Below are 22,654 nucleotides of genomic sequence, written 5' to 3'. Positions count from 1 at the left end.
ATATGTTTCTGCCTACATGTACCTATTATTGCACCTACTTACATATCTACCGTCTATTGTCTGATTATTTTACCTCCTTCCATCGCAAATGTGTCTACTATTTGTATTTCCTGCGGCCTGATGGCTTGAAAGGCTGCAAGTCATAGTAAGAGTCGTTTCAACCCATTTTGCCATCAGGATGGTTCTTACAAAACTTGGACGGTTCGTCTCTGGTTGGTTTAAATGTCATTCGCCTAAGTTATTACCTACCAAAAGGTAAAGGCGCACATCCCTGTTGTTAACACCGAAAACCTATACCGTTTTTTTCCCAGAGCATTCTTGCATTTTCATGTTCCTTACTTTATGCATCTGTGTAAAACAATGAAGTTTCCTTAGAAGAGTTACCGTAACAGTATGTGTAAGATAATCAAATAGCCATTTTCATGAGCAAGCGGCGTAGAAATAGCTAACCAAGCGATTTGTGTTGAATACTTATTTTATCTCTCTTTAAAAAGGAAAAATACTACATTTTTAGACAGCTAGTCTAGTATCTTGGTCAGAAACCCTGGCAGCCAGAAAAAAATATGAAAAGGACAGGTTTACGTACATGTGTTTTCTTGTTTCTTGGCATCCACGAAAAATAAATGCATCATGAGTTATATGAACCTTGATTAAAATCTTAAGTTTATGCATATGCTATGTGTTTTACCTAGTCTTCAAGCTCCGCTCCCCCGCCTCAAATAAACAATTATATTTAATTATTAATTATATTTTTATTTATTTTGACATTGGTATACTCACCTTTGTCCATAATATTTGCTCTTCATGTTGATTGTTCCTCTCTTCGATAGATACATAAACAGTTGGGGAAAAGATCTTCCATTTCAGTTACAATTATTCAAAGGAAGGAATATGATCTGCACTTAATCGTATTCATTTCAATTATTCTTTTCAATAAATGTTGAATGTTTAAAGCGGGCTTAATAAACAAAATAAACGTACAACGGTTATTTATCCAAATATAAAACCTTGATTACGTGCATGCTTCAGTCTAACATTTTACACCGGAATGTTCGTTGATGCGTCATAGTGGACAGAGGAATTAACAGTCAACATTAAGATGTTTCTCTTCGTATTCCATCTTTTTTGTTTCAAGTACTATGTTATGTCTTCCTTATTTCTTCGTACAGTTCTCTTGTTCGTAAAAGACGTTAAGACCTTGAATGTATGTATATTTAACATATGTCCATACGACGTGAGCACATGGATAAGTTTGTGTGCTATGTATATATTAAATATACAGCATGATCAATCTTTTAAAAGAAATTCCAAAAGTAATAAAATATAAATTGATGAATCTTCTGGAAATATTCGGACGATATAGTGTAATATTCAAAGAATCATTAAAGTTCCACCATTAGATGTGTTCTCGGTATTTGAAATATTAGCAATTTTAAAATTGTATTTTTAAATTAGGAGTTATAGGATCAAGCGAGGTACAGGTAATATTTCAATAATTGATGTAGTGTTTAATATCTTATGCATACTCAGTCAATACCGTTACGTACTACTAAAAATATCTCCCTGCCGTTTGGTAACAAGGTATGCGGTTGAGAGCATCTTTATTAACCTTTCACAAAATGCAATAAATGTAAAATTAAACAATGATTTCTGACTTTTTCTTCATTTTGATTTTGTAAACGTCCGACAGAAAATTAAATAACAAAAAGTATATATTTAAAGAAGGAAAATAAATTAAATTAACTTAAAAACAAAATAAAACTGCACATTTATATATATAATATTTTCTAAATTACTAGAATTGAAAGTGATCTCGAAAAAAGAAAGAAAGTATATTAATGTGGGAAAATAACAGCATGATATTTTAGCTCATTTCCATGTATAGCAAAATTAACGCAGATCGAACGTATTAGATTTGAAAGTTACTGAGTTATATTTTTAACAAATATTTTCTAAAATATTTCAAGATAGTTGTTACATTCGTCAATGTATCGACGACCAAAGTTTCGCTAGCTTGCAATTATGTAATACTGAAACGTTCAACAGTACGCTTGATTCAGTGATATGTCCTTTCAGCGGTGTCCTTTGACAACAAAACATGGCTGAGTCTCTCTTTAGAAAATTGACGAAGAAAATATTAAAATTTTAAAATTTAGAAATCAAATGTATACATAAATTCTGAGAATGAGCTTAATGAACGAAACTATAATGGTACAAATCTACTTCTGAGACTAACTGAGTTTGGTACAAAAAGAGCCGATACCATCTTAGCAAATGAAATTCTGAGTCCTTCTTCACTGCAATATTCCTTTCTGTTTTGAGCTTGTTTTTGTAAATACGTACAAATTTCTTACAGCAATAACATAAATAGTAAGGTGAGTTCTAAAATTCTTTGTGCAAATTAACTTGGGTCAATAGTTTCAAGCCGATGTGCAGTTTCATTGGCATTTTTCCTTCTTTGCAGCGGATACATGACATATATATTTTGGAAGTATACATATCTTAAAATGAAGCATTTTGAACGCAGTATCTAACTAAAGCAGTTGCCAAAGTTATTCCTGTAAAGTTAATGTGGAATATTTAGATTATGAACACCTATTTAAAGATTTGTTTTGTTTCGATTTTATGTTGGGTTTTTTACCTTTGCACTTCATGCGGCGCTTCCTGTCCTTCATCTTTAACACTTTGGACATATTTTCTCAACGCCTCTGCCATATTTACCTCTGATTTCGCTAAAATCTCCATTTTGCATACAGCTGTAAAAACATTACCACGTGCATAATGAAAAAACTGAAAAATTATAAGCATCCATCCAAAAGCAGTTATTATAAATGAAAACATTGTTATTTACACTCCACAATTGTCAAATGATGTACAAGGAAAAGAATACGTGGCTGTTTAAGAGAAACAGCATTGAAGTAATAGCAGATTGCAGACGTTTAAACGTGAAGCTTGGTATCCTGTACAGGGGTGGAGCCAAAGGGATGTTAATTAGTTAAAGCCATAACGGTGTCAAAATTACAACAGGGAGAGCGTCATATGTTTGATCCTAAGGCTAATTCCAGTATATGACAGTAACTTCGGGGATGACAAAACAACGGTACAAAATAATATCTAACGTATGAGATATTAATTATTGGCATTGAATGGAACATATGGATTTGACAAATAAGCTATATATATATATATATATATATATATATATATATATATATATATATATATATATATATATATATATATATATATATATATATATATATATATATATATATATATATATATATATATATATATATATATATATATACACATATATATATATAGTGGTAATAGTATTTAGCTTGCAATTTTACATTTTTCCCCTAAAATTATAGTTGCTCGACTGCATGCAATTATACCCCGACAGTGATAAAGGCATTGATTAAATTGTGACAGTTTATCTTTCGGTCAGTCCCTTTGATGTCTCCTCATAAACAAATACAAAGTTGAAAATTCTGTAAACTTATGTATCCGCATGGCTCGAACATACAAGAAGGGTAAACGTATTTTCTCATTCTAACTGATTTCTTATGGGGGTTTTAATGTGGTTTTTTCTTTCAAAAAATCAAATTTAAAGTATAAAATGTTTTCAATACTTAATTCACAAATTGTATACGCGCAATTGTTGCAGCAACACTTTCTTTTTCGAAGAATTGTTATCATTATTATGTAAGTAGTTCATTATTTAAGAAAACATACGGTCAAAGGCCCATATATTTGTTGTTTTCGAATAGTTTCCGTTTCGTTGAATTATTTGGATATGTGATATCTGAAGAATCGATATGAAATATATATACGTTTTCATCTCTCTCTCTCTCTCTCTCTCTCTCTCTCTCTCTCTCTCTCTCTCTCTCTGTATAGTGATAGCTTATTTAGGTATCACATTCCTCACCAGCTTCCTATTAAGAACACGCTAGAATCCCGATTTCTTGAACAATTACTTTTCTCAAGAAAGAATTCAGCGAATTTTGTTGAGGATTACCATTCTAGTGTTTTCAGCAACAAAACTATTAAATAATGAAATTCGTGCATATTTTATCTTCAGTATTTCACCACACTAACAAGGGCAAACATACAAAAAGGCATGAAGAAAAATACGGAAAAATAAGCTAGAACACGGGCATATCTAAAATAAGAAGAATATTTCTTGTATACTTGCCTTCTTCTGTGATTTAATATTGTAGATATAACATCCGAAAAGAAAGACCGGAAGACATCTATATATCGTTTTATCGGAGCCCCGAGTGGCCGAGTGGTCTAAAGCGCTCACCGTTCCGGATCACTGCCATCTCACCTCTGTCTGCGTATGTTCGAGTCCAAGGCTCGGCTAGCGTGGGTACGTGGGAAAGCCTGCCAGTAGCTTCTCGTGGGTCGGTGGTTCTTTCCTGGGTTTTCCAGGGTTCTTCCTCCACCAGTTATACTGGCCGCCATATATGGCCTATCTTGTGCTGAAAAATGGCGTTAAACCCTACAACAACAACATATCGTTTTATCAAAATGACACCTGAATACATCTTTTTATCATTTTATCCAAATTACAAAGTATGTTAGAAATTCATGGATATATATATATATATATATATATATATATATATATATATATATATATATATATATATATATATATATATACGTTTTGTACAAAACCGTCTCTGTGCATCTGTGCATTTTGCGTATCTGTAACAATAACGTGACACTTCTTTGATACACTTTATTGTATTCCTCGCTTAAAGATATTTTCGTTACCAGTCAGATAGATAGATAGATAGATGGATAGATAGATAGATAGATAGATCTTAGATAGATAGATCTTTTAACAATTTCCATGCGTGGAAAACAGCATCAATTCAGCAAAATCACATGGGTTCAATATCCGAATTATTAAGATACAGCATAAACGTGGAAATATATACGGTACTTCAAAAAAATCTGACTAATAAACTCCCTGCTTCATTATACATATTATTGGAATGAATTATTTAGATCAAATTGGGCTGTATTTTTATTGTTTGAATCAATAACTCAGCTTAGCTTGCGGATGTCAGGGTGCCTGAAGGAGAAGTAATACAGATACAATAAATCTTAATCAAGGAGCTTGGTTCAATCTGGCCCCTAAAATATGGTTCTCGTTGCAAATCCCGTACACAGTTATTTTCATGGTAGTATGTCAAACGGAAAAGTATACGTAGAATTTTGTCACCGGATGTCCTCCAATATCTGTGTCTATGAAAGTCATCTGAGATTTCGGATACCAATCTCAAAAAGTGAAGGGTTGTCACAGATGATTCGCATTTTGATAACTGAGCTAATGTACAAATTGGGTCATGAATGAATGAATTTTGGTAAAATAAACTCAGCAAATGTTGATACCAAAACTAATGATAATTATAGTTGCTAGAGTCTTCATTTTCACTAGCGCCATGGTCGCTAAATGCATGACAATAATGCATGTCTGCAATAAACTGCTCTTTAAGTAACCGTTTGCCGTCAACAGATTTGGTTAATTGAACTCCTATGCAAATATATGAACTTCATAACTGTACCTTAACTTTCAAAGGGAATAATGGAGAACAACTTTTCTCCGTGGATAAACAATTGCCACCTGAAAAACTTGTAGTAGAAATTATGGGTCTTATATATTTCACACACACACACACACACACACACACACACACACACACACACACATTCGATTTACCGATGCTACGACAAAGACTTGATTGCGGAAGCAACCCAAAGGACTAAACAAACAAGCCGCAATGACCTACTAAAGTATGGAGAGAAGGAAAGGGATGATAGGATAGCATTTATCCTGACCTACCATCCAGACAACCCCAAAATAGGTAAAATCATCGTGAAACACTGGCCTATCGTGGAATCGTCTGACGCGCTAAAGTTTGTTCTCCAGAACAGCAAAAGATAAGATTTTAACTTTTGACCCTATAATGCCCATATTTTATGGCGTCATTCATGCAGAATGAAATACACGAGCAGCTAAAAAGAGGTCATCTTTGCCAACAATGCCTTTCGTACAGGTATTATGTTGGGCATGACCGCACTGAAAACCATAAAATAATACTAATATTTCACAATAAGCAATGAGATATACCCCTTCTCTCTACTAGCTACATTTGATTTATCTGCTCCGAAAATTCCATTTATTTTATACATATGAATATCTTTTTACTTGCCCATTTGGATCGTAAAGATTGCACTAAAATCATGATTCCTTTATCATAGGCCTACGGCCGTAAGTCAAAATATCAAGCACATTTTACACGTCTGACAAGTTAACATTTATTGAATGGATTTGTAAAAGGTTTTAATGTCTTGTCTATCTAAATAACCCAAAGGGCAGATTTTATTATTTCTCCGTGAGAGTCTATATTTTGGAAATAAAGCATCAAAAGAAATGCATACTTTATTTTATTAAACATTATCATGCTCGTGCATTTGTTTTGCTTGTTTGGTTGGTTATGGGGGAGGGGGATGAGGGGTTTTATAAGTCCAGGGAGAAAACGTATAATATCTCTCCCTGAGCGACTACTTTTAACAATTTAGTATTAAAACCACATAATGTGTCACTTTGTTCAACACATGATTCAATTAATGTGTTTAATACATCATTCCTAGATCATAAACGCTGTCAAAGGGTCGTCTAGTTAATTCGATCCACGACGAAACTTGGTGATTATAACGTGCTAAAATCGGTATCTACCGTTCTGCTATTTGATTGGTTGAAGCTGTCGTAAACTGAACGAATCTGATCGTTCGATACATTTACCTTGCAAGAAAGTTGGGAATAGTCTTAGAGATCTCAGTAGATACCGATACTTGTCAAATTTAAGCTTCCTCCAAATTGAAACCTTTCAGACACGTTGAAACATTTGATTGCTCAGCGTTTGATCTGACCCTTATTTCATCCAATCAGATCGATACATTATATATTTCAGCCTAAGTCCGGACTGAGTGTTTATTGTTGAAATCTAGAGAGTCACCCAAACTGATAATTGCCTTTGTGAAATTACTCAAATTATTGCTAAATGGCAGTCCTAGCTATATGTGAGACACCTAAAATTATTATTCCAAGACTTCTCTGTTTATATTTTCAAGTATAGCTCTCCAACTGTTTATGTATGTTTATAAAGGTACCTAATCAATATAATTGTATTTTCTGATCATCACATACCTCAGATTCTCTCACTATGAAAAGGATTGTTCATAATGATATATGTCACTCGCATCTGTCGTCTTCTGTATGCAACATCTGGATATCGCACCACATATCATACTCAAAGTAAACATTGACAGCTGTTTGCCCACATCTTGTATTTACATTAATAAAGTGAGCACATTTTAGGAACCGAAGTTAATGGGAGAGTGTGTGTATTTTATAGAATTTTTTACATAAAAATTCACAGTTGAACAACACATATTTGATATTAAAAAATATCCTTATAGTATCCTCATACCCTCTCGCTTGTTTGTATCTCCCACCAATTTTAAATACGAAGAGCGTTAAGAATATGAAAGTGCAAACAACTTACAAGTTTTAACATTTGTCTGACATGTATAAAACTAACGTGTCTTTCATATAACTTTCTGATGAAAGGTCGTTAAAAATGTCAAACAGTCCCGCGTAATTATATAAGCTATAAGACGTGTTAATGTTGCACACACTATAACGTGAAAGATGTACGTCTTCTTTACTGTTTGGTGATTATTATTTAAAAAATTATAACCTGTCGTCGAGTGTTTTTTTCTCTTCTTGTTGTCAGAAATAATATTAGTATTTTACTGTTTTGTGATAATTATTAAAACATTATAGCCTACCATAGAGAATTTTTTTGTACGGAATGATATTAGTAAAACGAGTTCATTATGTGGCAGGCGAGTGACAAGTTTTACAATAATATCTACGACTGATAGATTTGTCAGCTTCATCGATCCAACAAGCGTTTAATGTACCTTCGTAAGCATAAACCTTTCACTTACTTATGAATTATGTATCATTTTAAAACTTAACCAATATTTCTCTTTTATTAACAGTTTCAAAAAATAGATACAGGCAACATGGCAGATTTTCAGAAGACTTTGCCAAAAGAAAATGGATGCGTAAAAGAAATATATTTGACGAATATGATTTTTTTAAATGTAAAAGGTTATAAGGGTTAAATTAACTTCGCGTTTTTCATTCACGTTGTATTTACATGGTCACTTGCAAGGCACAAAGACATCAAATATTTCCATTACGATCATATTGAAATTTGACGTTTCCTCTAATTCAAAAAGTTGTATCAGAGCAATCATATTTATAAATCATTAGGGATTCAAAGATTTTGATGCTGTTGTTGTTGCTCTTACTAATGTAATTATCGTCGCCGTTGTTCTTGTTCGGATGACTAAACATTCACCCTGTGACTGGGTTGTGCCTGGATTTTCTCTTCATCCGTAAGTCACTATTTGATAAGACGTTTTATTGGAAGAAATTAGAATTGAACTTGTATAGGTAACATTTGGATAGAATTATACGTCTTAAGGGAAAGAACCTTTCTAATTTTCTGCAATCACGATATACACAATTCATCCTCTTTTTCAAGAAATTCGTATTATTCATATTAGTTTCTGACATTTACATTAATTAAAACATAAAAGATAAATGTGTAATCAAGCGTATAGCATAAAAGGGGCGCAGTTTTGGGAATTATTTTAATTGAATTTGTTTACTCAAAAGCTATTCTATGTTCATCATTTCTTACCCTTGTTGCTTCATGTAAAAAGTAGCACTGTGTATTTAATCTGTTTTTGTTATGTCGAGTCGAGCACTTGCGATGACTATCAGAAAACTACCGCATGGAAACAATCAATTTATCCCAATATTTAAATTGACATAATGTTCGACGTGTGCTTAACATACGTGTCATACTGGAAATACGTGTTCTTAGACGTTAAAGGAACATGGTTTTCATTTTATATCGCAGAATCTTATGAATAATCCGTGGATAGTACACAATTTCATTATCGCATATATATTGAAAACTTAAATTTTCAGCGAAATTTATATTGCATATACAACATTTAATAACCTTTAGTTACAACATCATGACTTTTATAACTAACTGCATCAGTAGCAGCAGAAGACGATGACGATGATGATGGTAGTAATGACGATAATGGCGACGATGTAAATGATAAACATCATTATGGACATAGATAAATCTCACTATTATAGCAATACAGTATGATGAAGTGCATACAGATTTTTAAAAAATAACATATACGGCGATTTGGTCAGTGAGCAGAGAAATGTCTGGTAACCAGGAACAAAGATCGTACCAATAGTAGGTTGACCACAGGAAGTACATACTACCATAGAAACTCAGAAAGAGTCAACGGCTATGGAGTATATCACTGATCCCAGGCCAAATGCAGAACTTCCAGGGACAACTAGGTTAAAAGGGAAAGTCTTTGATATGTTAGCTATATTCCACTGATGGTAAGGTATGAACCGATGAATAATAATAATAATAATAATAATAATACTGAAGCAGAAGAAAAACAGGAAGAAAGAGAAGAACAAGAAGTAGTAGAACAGTTTTTAACATTATCGTATATACACACTATCTATATATTGCATCACACGTGAGTTTTAGAAATCATTCTGGTAACTTACACATAAAACTATCCTTATCCCCTCGAGATCAAATATGACCATGATCTCATTACTGGTTTTGATTCCATGAACACTCTAAGCTGTCTGTAGCACTCTGGACAGAAGGAGTTGTTTTGGATTGCTTTGTCAACAGATGGAGTACTGAAGTTCTGAGATTTATGTTCCGTGTGCTTCTACAATGTCTCTCCGAATCTCCTCGACTCATAGATAGTAGCTCCAGTATGAGGGAGACTGCGCTATGTGGAATGATCCTGCTCGAAATCTTCCCAAGGCTCAGGAACAATGTTGAAGTGTTTTACTGGCGACTTGAAGTAGTCCTTGAAACGTGTCATCTGATCTCATTGAATTCGCTTTCCCTCTTTAGAAGATCCTCTTTGGAAGTCACTTGTCTGACGTCCTGGTGACGTGGACTGCCCATCTCTACTGTTTGGAAGACGGAAGGTTGTATTGGTGACTTGGAGGTTATGTTCAGCACATCTCTTTAAAAGAAGGAATACATTGTTCTTGAATTTGTCACTGCAGCTTGTGCCAGTGACGGTTGGCCGTTCCTGGTGATCTACGCAAACTCTAATATTGAAGTGACCAACCTTTCTCTCTTGGCAATTCAGCAATAACATACTGCAGGTTTACACAAAATGTATCCTAGATCTTATCTGGGTTAGTCATGGTGGATGCAGAGGCGATGTTGGTGGTTGCATGACTTTTTTTCAGACAGTGGTAGTTTCATTTGCATGAGTTTGCACTCACTCCTTTTCAGAGATGGGTCATCCTCCAGACTAGCTGTTATTTAATAACAAACTCGACAACAGCTTCAAGTCGCTCTTCTTTGTTTTGGCCAAACCAAAAGAAGGTGTAGCCGGCTCCTTCTTCTGCGAGTTTACCGTCTTAAAACTAGACGAATTTGCTTCATATTCGCTATATGAATGCTAAATCTGGTCATTTCTCTGCCAGCTACAGGTGTTATTCTCTCTGGTCCATCTAAAGATGTACTGCCTATTTTTTGCGCACATTCTAGGAATCGATGGTGATTGGCGATACCGTTGTATTCTTGCGTGATTTTCGACCGCAAAGGTGGGATCCCCATTAATTGCGGTATGATGACCAGAGTTTAGATGAAGCGGCCAATGTTTAGGGTGCCTTTTCTAGCCCTTCCTCATATTGAGGTGTGCAGTGCGATCCTAAGGAGGGTCGCTCAGTCGTGTGAGTGTGTATGTGTGTGTTTGTGTGTCTGTGTTGGGGGATGTAAGTGATGAATGTTGTGCAGAGCAACCCTCATACTCGTTCACACCGTCAGAATACAGAGGCAGGGCAATATCGAGACGTCTAGAAATCAGTCCGGATGCAGTGACGGGGCAGTTGGTCCTGTTACACCTAATCTGATGACCTGCACTGTCCACACCGTTCACAGTGGGAGAATGAGGATATCTTTTTACTCTGCTGTCTGATCCGCAAGGGATGACTTTCAAAACAGAGCCAGGAATACCTGTTGATAGTGGTCAACAGCCGCAGATATTACCAGCTACTGATAATTATGGTAACAGGCGTAGCCTGAACTTAGCGTAAAAATATATTCATCTACAGAATGGCATTACTTACTCTCGGTAAATTTATAATAGAAAAACAGGTTACAGTGAAATATATATATATATATATATATATATATATATATATATATATATATATATATATATATATATATATATATATATATATATATATATATATATATATATAAAGTTAGCATAAATAAGTTACGTATTTTACGATTTACCAGATGGTACAGGTATCTAGCACAGTATCATTACCACAGGTTTAGAAGAAGAAACTACATGCTCATATGAACGCCTTGAGTTAGAAAGAACCAATGTGCAAAATTTAAGACGAAATGTTATCCAGTGCGATTGTCTTCAAAGTTTGTCCCGAAGTACAATTAGGTGCTTCATTCCCCATATGAGTGTAGGTATATTTTATCAGAAAAGGGAGTGAACTAAGAGTATCAAGTTTCGGATATCCTTATGCATTTCTGCTTGTTCACCAGCTGGATATAAGCATGTCCGAAATAGGCATGGCTTCAAAATATGAAATAATTGATCGCATCAGATGGAACAAGTCCCCGCTTTGGACAGTTTTCACCCTAAGGATTGAACATGAAGATGTCGTACGTGACAGAAAGTGAAAATTGTGTGAAAACTCACGCGTAACACAAGAGGAAGAAACGGTATTTCGATATATATAAAAACTTGTGTCGTTTGTACTCACAAGAGGAAGAAACGGTATTTCGATATATATAAAAACTTGTGTCGTTTGTACTCAGTGGTGGTTCCTAGATTTAATCAATTGTACATGTATTCGTTTACACTTACTAAACGAAACACGGATGCCCTGATGTGCTTCCAGCCACAAGCAAGAGGTAAAGATTTGACACGGTTGAAGCATACTTATCAACATTTTTTGAGAATGTGTATCACAGCACATATCAAATGGATGATATTAACCCATTCTCTTAAAACTGTGAGAGGTTCACTAACCTCTGTCTCTGTGTCGTTTACACAGTTGAGTTGCCGTGTCTACTTGGAATGTATCAGCTAGATGAAATGTCATGTCTACGTGGCGTTTACACAGTTTACAAAGTTTAAAATATACAAAACAAAAAGTTATTTGATATTTTGAACATTCGACAACAAAAAGCGTTTTAACCTTGCAAACTGTTAGTATAATCTTTAGTATATAGGATATAGAAAACTTGACACTGAAGGTTGAACCGACACAGTCTTGTTTTGATGCATACTGGTGATGTTAAAATTTCAAATGGATAGACAGACATATTATAAATTTATTTTCCTGATATAGTAGACACGGTGCTCCTAACAAAGACGGCTGTTGATCTAGCAATTCTATAGCTGAAGTTAAGCAAAAGACAGGGTCGTTGCCAATAAACAGTGAAGAACGAGCTAATTATATAGCATCACGACATAGAATTGGTTCGTTTAGTGATTACTACAATTATGTCCCAAGGTTGTTTACTGTATGGTCTTTCATAGTTCTTACAGTCATGTCACGAGGCGGTACACCTTCTGGTATTTCATAGTTGTTACAGTTATGTCACGAGCTTGCCCAGCGTTTGGTCCTCCATACTTGAGACAACCTCGATGATAATAAATATTTGATTCCTTTGAGTTATCTTGATGGATTCAGCGTTTATGGGTTGCTAATTGCAATACGTTCAAAATAAATTAATCGGAAAAAGCATCAAATAAGTATCGCATTTATCATGTAATGCTTCAAACAGCGTTTGCCAATCAAAGCATACATAAAAGGAGACCAAGTCTTAGTGAAACGGAAAGGCAATTGGTACAATATACGGTCTTATCTAATAAAATAGTTTGTATATAATATTACGAAATTACAAGTTTCTTTAAACTTTAGGGAAATATCGAAAAATATGAAAGGGCACACATAGAAACAACACGCATACACACACATACCTACATAACTAAATGCATGCATACATACATACATACATACATACATACATACATACATACATACATACGATGTGTCCTATAGAATATAAAGATTGTTTATATGGCTTAAAGCCTGATGTGCGATCATATTAGAAAACACATCTTGTTAATATTTTCCTTTTGTCTTTGCCAGTAAAAAGAACAAAGTTTTATTATTAGTTTAAAAATATTCAAACACTGTTAAGAGTACTCGTCATTATGCAACAAAATATCTCTATGCTGACGATTACAGTTTGCAATGATAAAAGGACAGATAACACTATACGTGCGTGCTTTTTCTCTCAAGATATGTTCATAACATTAGATAACTTATTTTGTCATGATAACAAAACAGTCATACTTAAGATTTCGCTATGATTTAAATGTCACCATATTGAATATAATTAAATGGAAACAATTTTGTTTTGTATATCCACTTCATTCATGTCATGATACGATATTTTTCTTTAGTGATTTATTTATTTTTGGAATAAAGTGTGGAAGAAGCTGTTTATGTAGTATTTGTGTTTTTATGTGTGCACTGTATGTGTAGTTGTCAGAGATAGTGTAGTCTTACAAGGACCTCTTTTTTTAAGAAAAATGTCTGTCACTTTATAGTATCTATATTAAATTTTTTAAATTCTTTTAGGAGTTTTAGTGTATTTAATTTAGAATTATATTTTAGAATTTAGCATTTATTAGTCAAAATCTTCCCTTCTTATCTTCATAATGGAGTTGATATACCATATTATGTCAGTGTATAAACTATTTTCCTCAATATTATTTGTAAACAATAGTTGCATGGCATTAAAAATTCCATATTTATTTATGATTTTGTTTTTTATAATTTGTCTCTCCGTATCTTTCTCTGTGCATCTTAATATTAAATGTTCTTTTGAACCAATATGGTTTTTACATAACCTACATCTTGGTATTATGTTGATTATATGTAAGTTAAAAGCCGCCTCACCGGTCATCCAGCTTCCATGTAGATATAAAAAAAAATAGTCTACCTTGGACAGCCCGGTGATTTTATGTTCGCATAATTTTTCCATATTATCAGCCAGCTTAAATTCAGATACTTGAATTCTATTGTGTTTATCTTGGTTTGCTATCTCATTTAGTATATTATATGTCTTCTTGTTTTTATCCCATATATCTTTGTTATCTTTATATTTATATAATAGATCGCTTATTCTTTTACAAGTCCTATGTGGTTTTAATAGTTTAATTAAGTTATTTTGAAATATTTTATTGTTAAAACGACATAGGCATCCATATAAGTATATGAAAATAGCTTCCCATGGTAATTTGGAAGGGCTATTTATATATTTACATCTATTCAAAATGTTAGATTTTTGTGTTGTACTTAAGTTGGGTAGGGCTAATCCTCCTTTGTCCTTACGTCTGCATATATGGTGTTTATTTAAATGGTGGATTTTGTTATCCCAAATCAAGCTCAGTATTTTCTTTTCAATCTTATTAATCATTGTTTCTGTTAGTTGTATCGAGCTCATTTTATAATAGTTCAATTGGCTGTACATGTAGGTTTTAGTTACCTGTATTCGGTCCATGAGGTTAATCTTCGTATGTGACAAAGTATATATTTGTGTCTCAATCTTGATTAATAGCTCACTGTAGTGTTTGTGAGTAGAGTTTGTTCCATATGTGATTCCTAAAGCCAGTTGGTTACCCCGCCAGTTGCCGATTAATAAAATCTCTGTCGTATCGTGATTAATAGCTGAACCAGAGGCTTTTCCAAATTTTGTGAATTCGTATTGTAAATGTTTGAAGGATAATCCATCTCTGATAAAGTTAGTGCAGTCATCTGCATATAATATAGTTTTGAAATCTCTTTTCATATTTGGTATTTTTATTCCCTGAATATTGTTATCTTGGTTAATGTTTATGTTCAGGGATTCTATAGCTATTACATATAGCAGCATAGACAGGGGACAGCCCTGTCTAACTGATCTTTGTATACTTATTTCTTTGGAGAGATCTCCGTTTATTATTATTTTTGAACTTATATTTTTGTACATGGCTCTTACCCATTTTATAATGTTGGGTCCGAAGCCACATTTTTCTACTGTTTTAAAAATGAAGTCATGTTCTGTTCGATCAAAAACCTTTTCTTGATCGAATATACACATGACTCCTTTTTCCCTTTTAGTATTTAGTAATTAAATTATAGCACTTATAGAGATAGCGTTATTCATGATATTTTTCCCCTTCCCCCCACAAATTTAATTTATATCAATAAGTTTATTTATACAATTTTTTATTCTGTTAGTTATAACTTGACTTAGGATTTTGTAATCATTATTTAGCAATGTTATTGGTCTCCAGTTATTTAAGATTTTTGTATCTCCCTTCCCTTTATATATTAGAGTAATAATTCCCTCCATTCAAGTTTTAGGCATTTCCCCTTTAAAAAGTATATTATTATATAGTAATTCTAAAAAATCTAAAAGTTAATACTTAAATTTTGTGTAAAATTCGGCGGTTATACCGTCCGATCCTGGTGATTTCCCTTTTCCAAAGGGCCCCGAGTGACCAAGTGGTCTAAAGCGCTCACCGTTACGGATCACTGCCATCTCACCTCTGTCTGCGTGAGTTCGATTCCCAGGCTCGGCTAACGTTGGTACGTGAGAAAGCCTGCAAGTAGCTTCTCGTGGGTCGGTGGTTCTTCCCGGGGTTTTCCAGGGTTCTTCCTCCACCAATTATACTGGCCGCCACGTATAGCCTATCCTGTGCTGAAAAAATGGCGTTAAACCCTACAACAACAACAACCTTTTTGTAAGCTATTAATTGCCTCTAAAATTTATTTGTTAGTTATAAAATTTTCATACAAAATCTTGTCATCTAATGATATTTAGTTATACATTGTTTCCTTTATATACCTATTTATTATCACTTCATCTATATTTTGAGATTTATATATCTCAGCAAAATATTGTCTTATACCTTCTAATATGCCATTTTTATTTTTATAAACATTATCATCAATTTGTTGTATATATATCTTTTGTTTTATCCCCTTTTAATTTCTTGTCTTCTGTAAATTCCCCTCCCTTTTTTGTATAAGTTTTCGTATTTTCCCGCTTTTAATTTAATCACTTGTGTAATATCTATTGTTTAATTATTATTTTTCTGGCTCTGTTAGCGGTCTCTTAAGGGTCATAATTTCTGCATGCTTTTATTTGAACCACCATTTAAGTATTTTTTAAAAAAATTTTTCTTATTTATTTTTTTTTTTGTCTTACTTTAGGATTTTGTTATCCGTTTTATCTCATTTTTAATATTTTCCCATTCTGTCATTATATCTTCAGTGTGTTCTTGTATCATGCTGCTTAGGTGCGTACGAACAGTGCTCACGTACTCATCATCGAGCACGAGAGCACTGTGCATCTTCCACACTCCATCACTCCATGTCCCCATTTTAAGTGTGTTCGGAATTTTAGTCTCTAGGAATACTGATTTGTGGTCTGAAATCTTTTCTTGTAGAATTTCACAGTTTATTAGTGCATCGGTTTCACTTTCCGATAATTATATATCAACATATCAATTCTACTATTATTGACGTAGTTATATGTATAATCTCTCTTATTTTTATTCATAAATCTAAAAGTATCTACAATATTATTTGTTTTTGTAAAGGTCCTAATCTATTTAAAAATGTTCCTGTTGTTTTCAGTTAATCCTTCACTTCTATCTAGATCGGTAGTTACCCAGTTAAAATCCCCGCCTAAAATGCAGGGATCCATGGCAAATTTTTGAATATATATTCAAATTTTACATAAAGGTCGTCTTTGTTCTTGTGATTCCAGGTAATATGTATATGTTGAATATATTTCCATTGTTTAGTTTTAGATCCACTAAGCGTCCTTGTAAGTCATTCGGTATTCCTATATTTTCAAGGTTTAGTCCTTTGGCGGTCTGCTTGATAATTGTTGCCACCCCAGCTTTTCTCACTGTTGGGTGGTTACTAATAAAAACTAACGCGTCTAAGTCCTACTCCAGTTTTTTCATGACATGTATCGGCATTCCGTGCGTTTCTTGTATTAAAATTACATCATATATTTTGGCTTGTGCTGTAATACTTTCAGTTTTATTATTTACACCATTTACATTCATAGTCATGATTTTCAGATTTGGCTCCATCTTGACCATGAGAAGGTACTTAAGTTATATATTTAATTCTTACTTTTATGGGCAAGGCAATTGTGACATCACAGAAGGTACCATTTTCCTTAACATCACCGACACGCTAGAAAAGAATCACACTTGCCAAGCATTACCTTCTTTTCTTTTTCTGGCTGATTAACTGTGATACGGTAGAGTGCATTCTGTTTATTATGAAAGAGGGACCGACATACCCCCAAAGGAAAGGTTATTGGCGAGAACTTATAGCCAAATGCCATATTGGCCATGTGGTTGCAATTGCGCACAAGACATTACCAAGACAGCATATTCAGGTGTTGTACTGGCAGCGAAAACGCAGTTGACCTGACTGGCGACTTAGGGTGCTCAAGTAGTCCCAGTACTCGATGTCCATCTGTTTTGGATCCTCTTTTCGCCTCATCATGAAGCGGTGCATATTAACAAGATAAAGGTGCAAATACTCTAGCACCAGTGGTTGATTGCATTTCTTGTCGATCACAATAGTGCGAGCAGAACCAATAGCGTCTTTCTCTTCGATCTCAGGATCAGCAGACAGGACCAATGATTCGTGTTGTTTGTTTATATCTGGTCGTTCAGGAATGACTTTTTCTGAGCTAATTATAACACAAGATCTAATGGCGAAAGCCGAGGATAGCCAGTGTGGCTGAGAAATTCGGTATATCCGTGTTGACGTTTTGGTCCTCACACCAAATGGTACCTACAGCGGCAAATATAAAGGTGGTTGTAAACATTTTGTGTGAGACGTCCATTGGAATGAAGGATTTGTTACATGTGTTATTATATGCAATACGTTTAATGAAGTAAATTTCAGCACACGGGACGGTGAACGTGTCGTTGTTCTTGTTAAGAGTAACACAGTCAACGTTCTAAAAGTTTTGAGTTGAATACACCGACTGTCTTTAAACGAATGTATTGATGTAATTCCGCTGAACTACGTAATTTTGTCTGCCATTTAGTACACTACCATTAAAGCGGAACCAGTGTCTGTTCTTGCGCTGGTCATGCTAGCACTAGCAGCCACGTGTCCCAAAGATTCTGCAGCTGTGGAATCTTTTGAGGAAGTATTTAACACGGGCGATGGCCCGAAACCGCTTCCAACTGTTACTAAAGAAGCTCTGACACGGTAGACTCAGAGCTCATATGCACTAATTTTAATCTCAAGGAATATAGTGAAAGACAGAATATTAACAGCCAATTGTCTTTCATTTAAAATTAAATCGATACTACTCTCACAGCACGTGCCTCCCCGTATGGCTCACACCGAACAGAGATGACTTGAACCAGGTAATATTCATTTCCATCAAGAATACTCCCAGTTATGTTTATCTGATTGGGGTGGACATAAAGTCACGGAAGTTGATAAATGACTTAGCATTGGCGTCTGTCAAGGACATAAAGGTTTCGTGGCTTGACGTTTGCACATTTTATCAAAGCAGGTTTATCGACGTCCTAGATATGAGGTCGACGGAAAATCACGAGTCGGAGACACATAGAGAACGTGAGCAAAGGAGTAATGCAGCAGATCTAAACAAACAGTGTATGCGGAAGACGTGTTAAACGCTAAAATACACTATTATGTGTTTAGGCTCTTAAAAAGTAACAAGAAAAGAGTGAAGACCACAAGCTTTGTAAAATTTAACAAATAATTTATTTCTCTGGAAAACAAGGTAAAAATGATAAAAAGAACTTAACGGTTTTACGACTCAAATAAAAAATAATCCAAGAATTACAAAAAAAATGTCCTAGTAATAAAACTTCTTAATGAAACTGAGTTCTAATTCCGATGGAATCCGAAATGGAAGGTGATGACGTATGTCGTGGTCAGCGTCCACTGGTGTGTCAACAGTTCTTTGTTGAAAGTACTATTCCAGTTGTTTTTAATTCTGCATAAATTTCCATAAATGTCTTTGTCCCGGAATTAATTTAGAGCACTAGTTTTTCCTGGGAAAACAATCTTGAACTCCAAATAATTTTAAGAAACAAAATAATTAGCCCAACACTGGTCACAACATAAAACACTTTAACTTCTCAAGTGTTAAGGCAAGAATAACCATCATTTCTCAAAACATTGGTAATAAATCTAACAACAACGCAAAACGGATGCCCGGATGTGGGTCAATCCTCTGGCGACAAAAAAAAAACAGAGTTTGTAACAATTACTATGGCCTCGAATCCACTTTATGAATCTTACTCTGAGAAAGAATTTTTACAATTTTAAAAGTTGTTTACTACAGCGCTTACTGGTTCTGAATCAATGTCAGGAACTAGGTCAGCATTAGATACAAAGTTTCTATTATTAGTTGTTTGCTTTGAAAAATAATAAATCAGTCAGAACTGAACTCTTTTTCAGTAAATAAAGTTACATTACAATAGCATGTAATGGGATATAAAAAAAATTAAACTAACAAACAATTAAATTAAATCAAATATAAAATAAATCAAACATACATAACAATACATCATCTCGGATACGAAGCTCTGCATAAAAGCATGGTAAATTTGTGTCACTAGCCTGTCATTCAGCCAGAGGAACACATATGTAATGATACCACGGCGATCTTTGATAACTTGTAGCAACACTGTACCATATCTCTCGGCCGCCCCGGCTACGGAAAAATTTTTGCCCCTCGCCCAGAAGCTCGCACCGCGGCATTAATCGACTTGTCTATCAAATCATCCAAGTTAACCTGCTGAATAGGACTCTCCATATTACGAATTTGTGTCGGAATAGACCGCTGGACTTGAACTGATCGTGCAGCTGGCATGCGAAGAACAGTAGGCATATTTGCATAGGTCTCGTGATTAATCGCCTTACTCTGTGTAAATAGTATAAGCTTCTTTACTGCATACCAAACTTGACTTTTGCATTATGGAGATTCTAGATAGGCATTAGTTTCCTTTATCTAGATACCCACTTGCTTAAATTGCTTCATCGCACGTCTCTAAAAAGGATTCAAAAGTTCCACTTTACTGCTACCGAACGTTGTATCGACCATTTCTACGTGGATTAGTCTGGTGCCTTCTTCAAGCAAGAGCTGTATTGGACTGTGTCTATCACAGTACAGTCAGACGCTTTCTTCAAGCAAGAGTTGTATTAGACCATGTCTAGACAGTACAGTCAGACGCCTTCTTCATGATGGTGCATGACGTCAAAGTTTGCCCCCCCCCCCACACACCCATACCCACACCGGTCCACGCCAGATATGCTAAACGTACTTGTAGCTTACGTGACAGTATGCACGTGCATAAAAATATTACTCTATTAGGGTTTAATCTACGACAATTTTCCACCTGAAACATCTCTTTATATTACTCATTTTATGAGTCGTCTGCCATTAGTCAGACGTAGATGATGTTTTTTTATTATATATATATTACATCTTGTGCACATCACGTGGATTCTGAATTTACATCACACGAGTAGTAAGTTACGTCCGAAAAATTGATATGACAACACAATTAAAATACCACAGCGGCACTAGATTATTTTCATAACTACTGAAATAATCTTCAACAAGCAGGAAATTATCCATTGACCCTGGAAGGTATGAGCGTGCGTTCCTAAGTGTCTCAATGGCGCTGCTGTGTACCGATAGACGATAATGCATGCACAGACTGGAATTTTGGCTGTCAATCTGAGATTTATAGTCGATTGTATTACTTAAGTGAGTAACTGCTGAAGGTTTATGTACCCAGTCTGGTCCTTATATCGTGTAATTTGACCATTCGACTTCATTGAGCACGGTTAAAGCTATATATTTTAAATTATAGGTGTACCTACATTACATTCTTGCAAATACAAAAATAGGTAAAAATGCTAATTAACTGACACAACAAAAATTAATTGTGTTAGCTTCAACAATATAGTCAAATATTGACTAAGTTCCAAAAATATATAGTCATACTACAAATAACCCCTTTAATCGTTCCGTTGGCCTAGTGGTTAGAGCGTCCCCCTCGGATGCGGAAGGTCGTGGGTTCGATCCCCGGCCGGGTCATACCAAAGACTTACAAAAATGGTACTAACAGTTGCCTCGCTGGGCGTTCAGCATTAAGAGGTTAGTGTTAGGACTGGTCGACCTGGTGTCAGGACAATGTGACTGGGTGGAACATCATGCTACATGTCTGCGGCATGATGCCCCAGTGCTAGACATCACTATAAACTGTCACATCGCAGACATCATAGCGATATGACTGAAAAATTGTTAAAGTTACGTTTAAAATCCAAGTCACATCACATTAACCCATTTTAACATGTAGTTGTAAACTTGATTTTACCCAGCCACAACGTCAGTGACCATCATGTGACCACAATGTTCTTTCAAACAGAGTTTCGAGCTCTGTTGCAAAATTTTATAAACAAAAAAAAATTGGTTGTTCTAGTGGCAGTTTATTCACTATTTTGACTCATTAGCAATTAATAAAATCCAGATAATCCTATCAATTAGTGTTAATTACAATTTATAACATATGTCGAAATCATTTTGAGCATATATATGGTCTTATGGCGTAAATAGTTACACAAAGCTTACGAAGTGACTACTGTTTGGAAATTCGTCATTATTACGTAACGTTTTTTTTTTGGGGGGGGGAGATATTTTCTAATCTTTATGTGTTAGGGGCTTAATGCATGCCACTTTAGCTAATCAAGTCCGTGGGTATGTCATGGATATATTCATAGCGCTTGATTCCGTTATATTATTTAGGGACATAAACGTAGCAAAAGGTGTTTGTTCTTTTACAACATGCGCACCATGCATTTATGTGCTGTATTCAGTACACCATTGATCATAACCTGCCGATTCAGATACATTGATATGGGGGGGGGGGAAGGTCTATGGTTTTTCTGTGTCGGATTTTTATCGGAAAGATGTTTGTTTTGCACAGAATGACACAATTTCTTTGCTTTTACACAGTAAATTATACTATTTTCGACTGGAATATGATGATGAATTAAACGGAACCTCCATCCTCCTTTCGCTTCCAAAGCTGTCCAGCCAGAGAGAGAGAGAGAGAGAGAGAGAGAGAGAGAGAGAGAAGAAGAAGAAGAAGAAGAAGAAGAAGAAGAAGAAGAAGTACGGTGTATAGAGGGCGCCACACTTTACAATTACCCCCCCCCCCCTTAAAACAAGACAACGTTATTACATTATACATGATCTATACGATATGTAAGTTTCGGATTTAAAACAAGGTAACGTTGATTATTAGTAATTTCGAAGCAAAATTTACACATTAGGTTGGCATACTGGTG

At 34.7% G+C, this 22,654-nt stretch overlaps 1 protein-coding gene across 1 annotated transcript in view; it reads right to left on the bottom strand.

Annotated features, from left to right (window-relative positions):
- LOC149803428 (prolyl 4-hydroxylase subunit alpha-1-like) overlaps positions 1-20,186 on the bottom strand; it is a 45,613-nt gene extending 25,427 nt beyond the window's left edge. The window contains exons 1-2 of the mRNA XM_089953926.1: positions 20,028-20,186; positions 2,642-2,790 (exon numbers count right to left, since the gene is read on the bottom strand). Of these exons, the coding sequence (XP_089810052.1) occupies positions 2,642-2,790; positions 20,028-20,186 (308 nt within the window). The remainder of the gene's footprint in view (positions 1-2,641; positions 2,791-20,027) is intronic.
- Between the last annotated feature and the right edge of the window lie 2,468 nt (positions 20,187-22,654).

The sequence above is a fragment of the Sinohyriopsis cumingii genome, chromosome 3 (genome assembly GCF_028554795.1).
Source record: "Sinohyriopsis cumingii isolate HCF-2022 chromosome 3, ASM2855479v2, whole genome shotgun sequence".
Taxonomy (NCBI): domain Eukaryota; kingdom Metazoa; phylum Mollusca; class Bivalvia; order Unionida; family Unionidae; genus Sinohyriopsis; species Sinohyriopsis cumingii.
The sequence above is the reverse complement of the archived record's forward strand: the minus strand, read 5'-3'. Positions and strand labels throughout refer to the sequence as shown.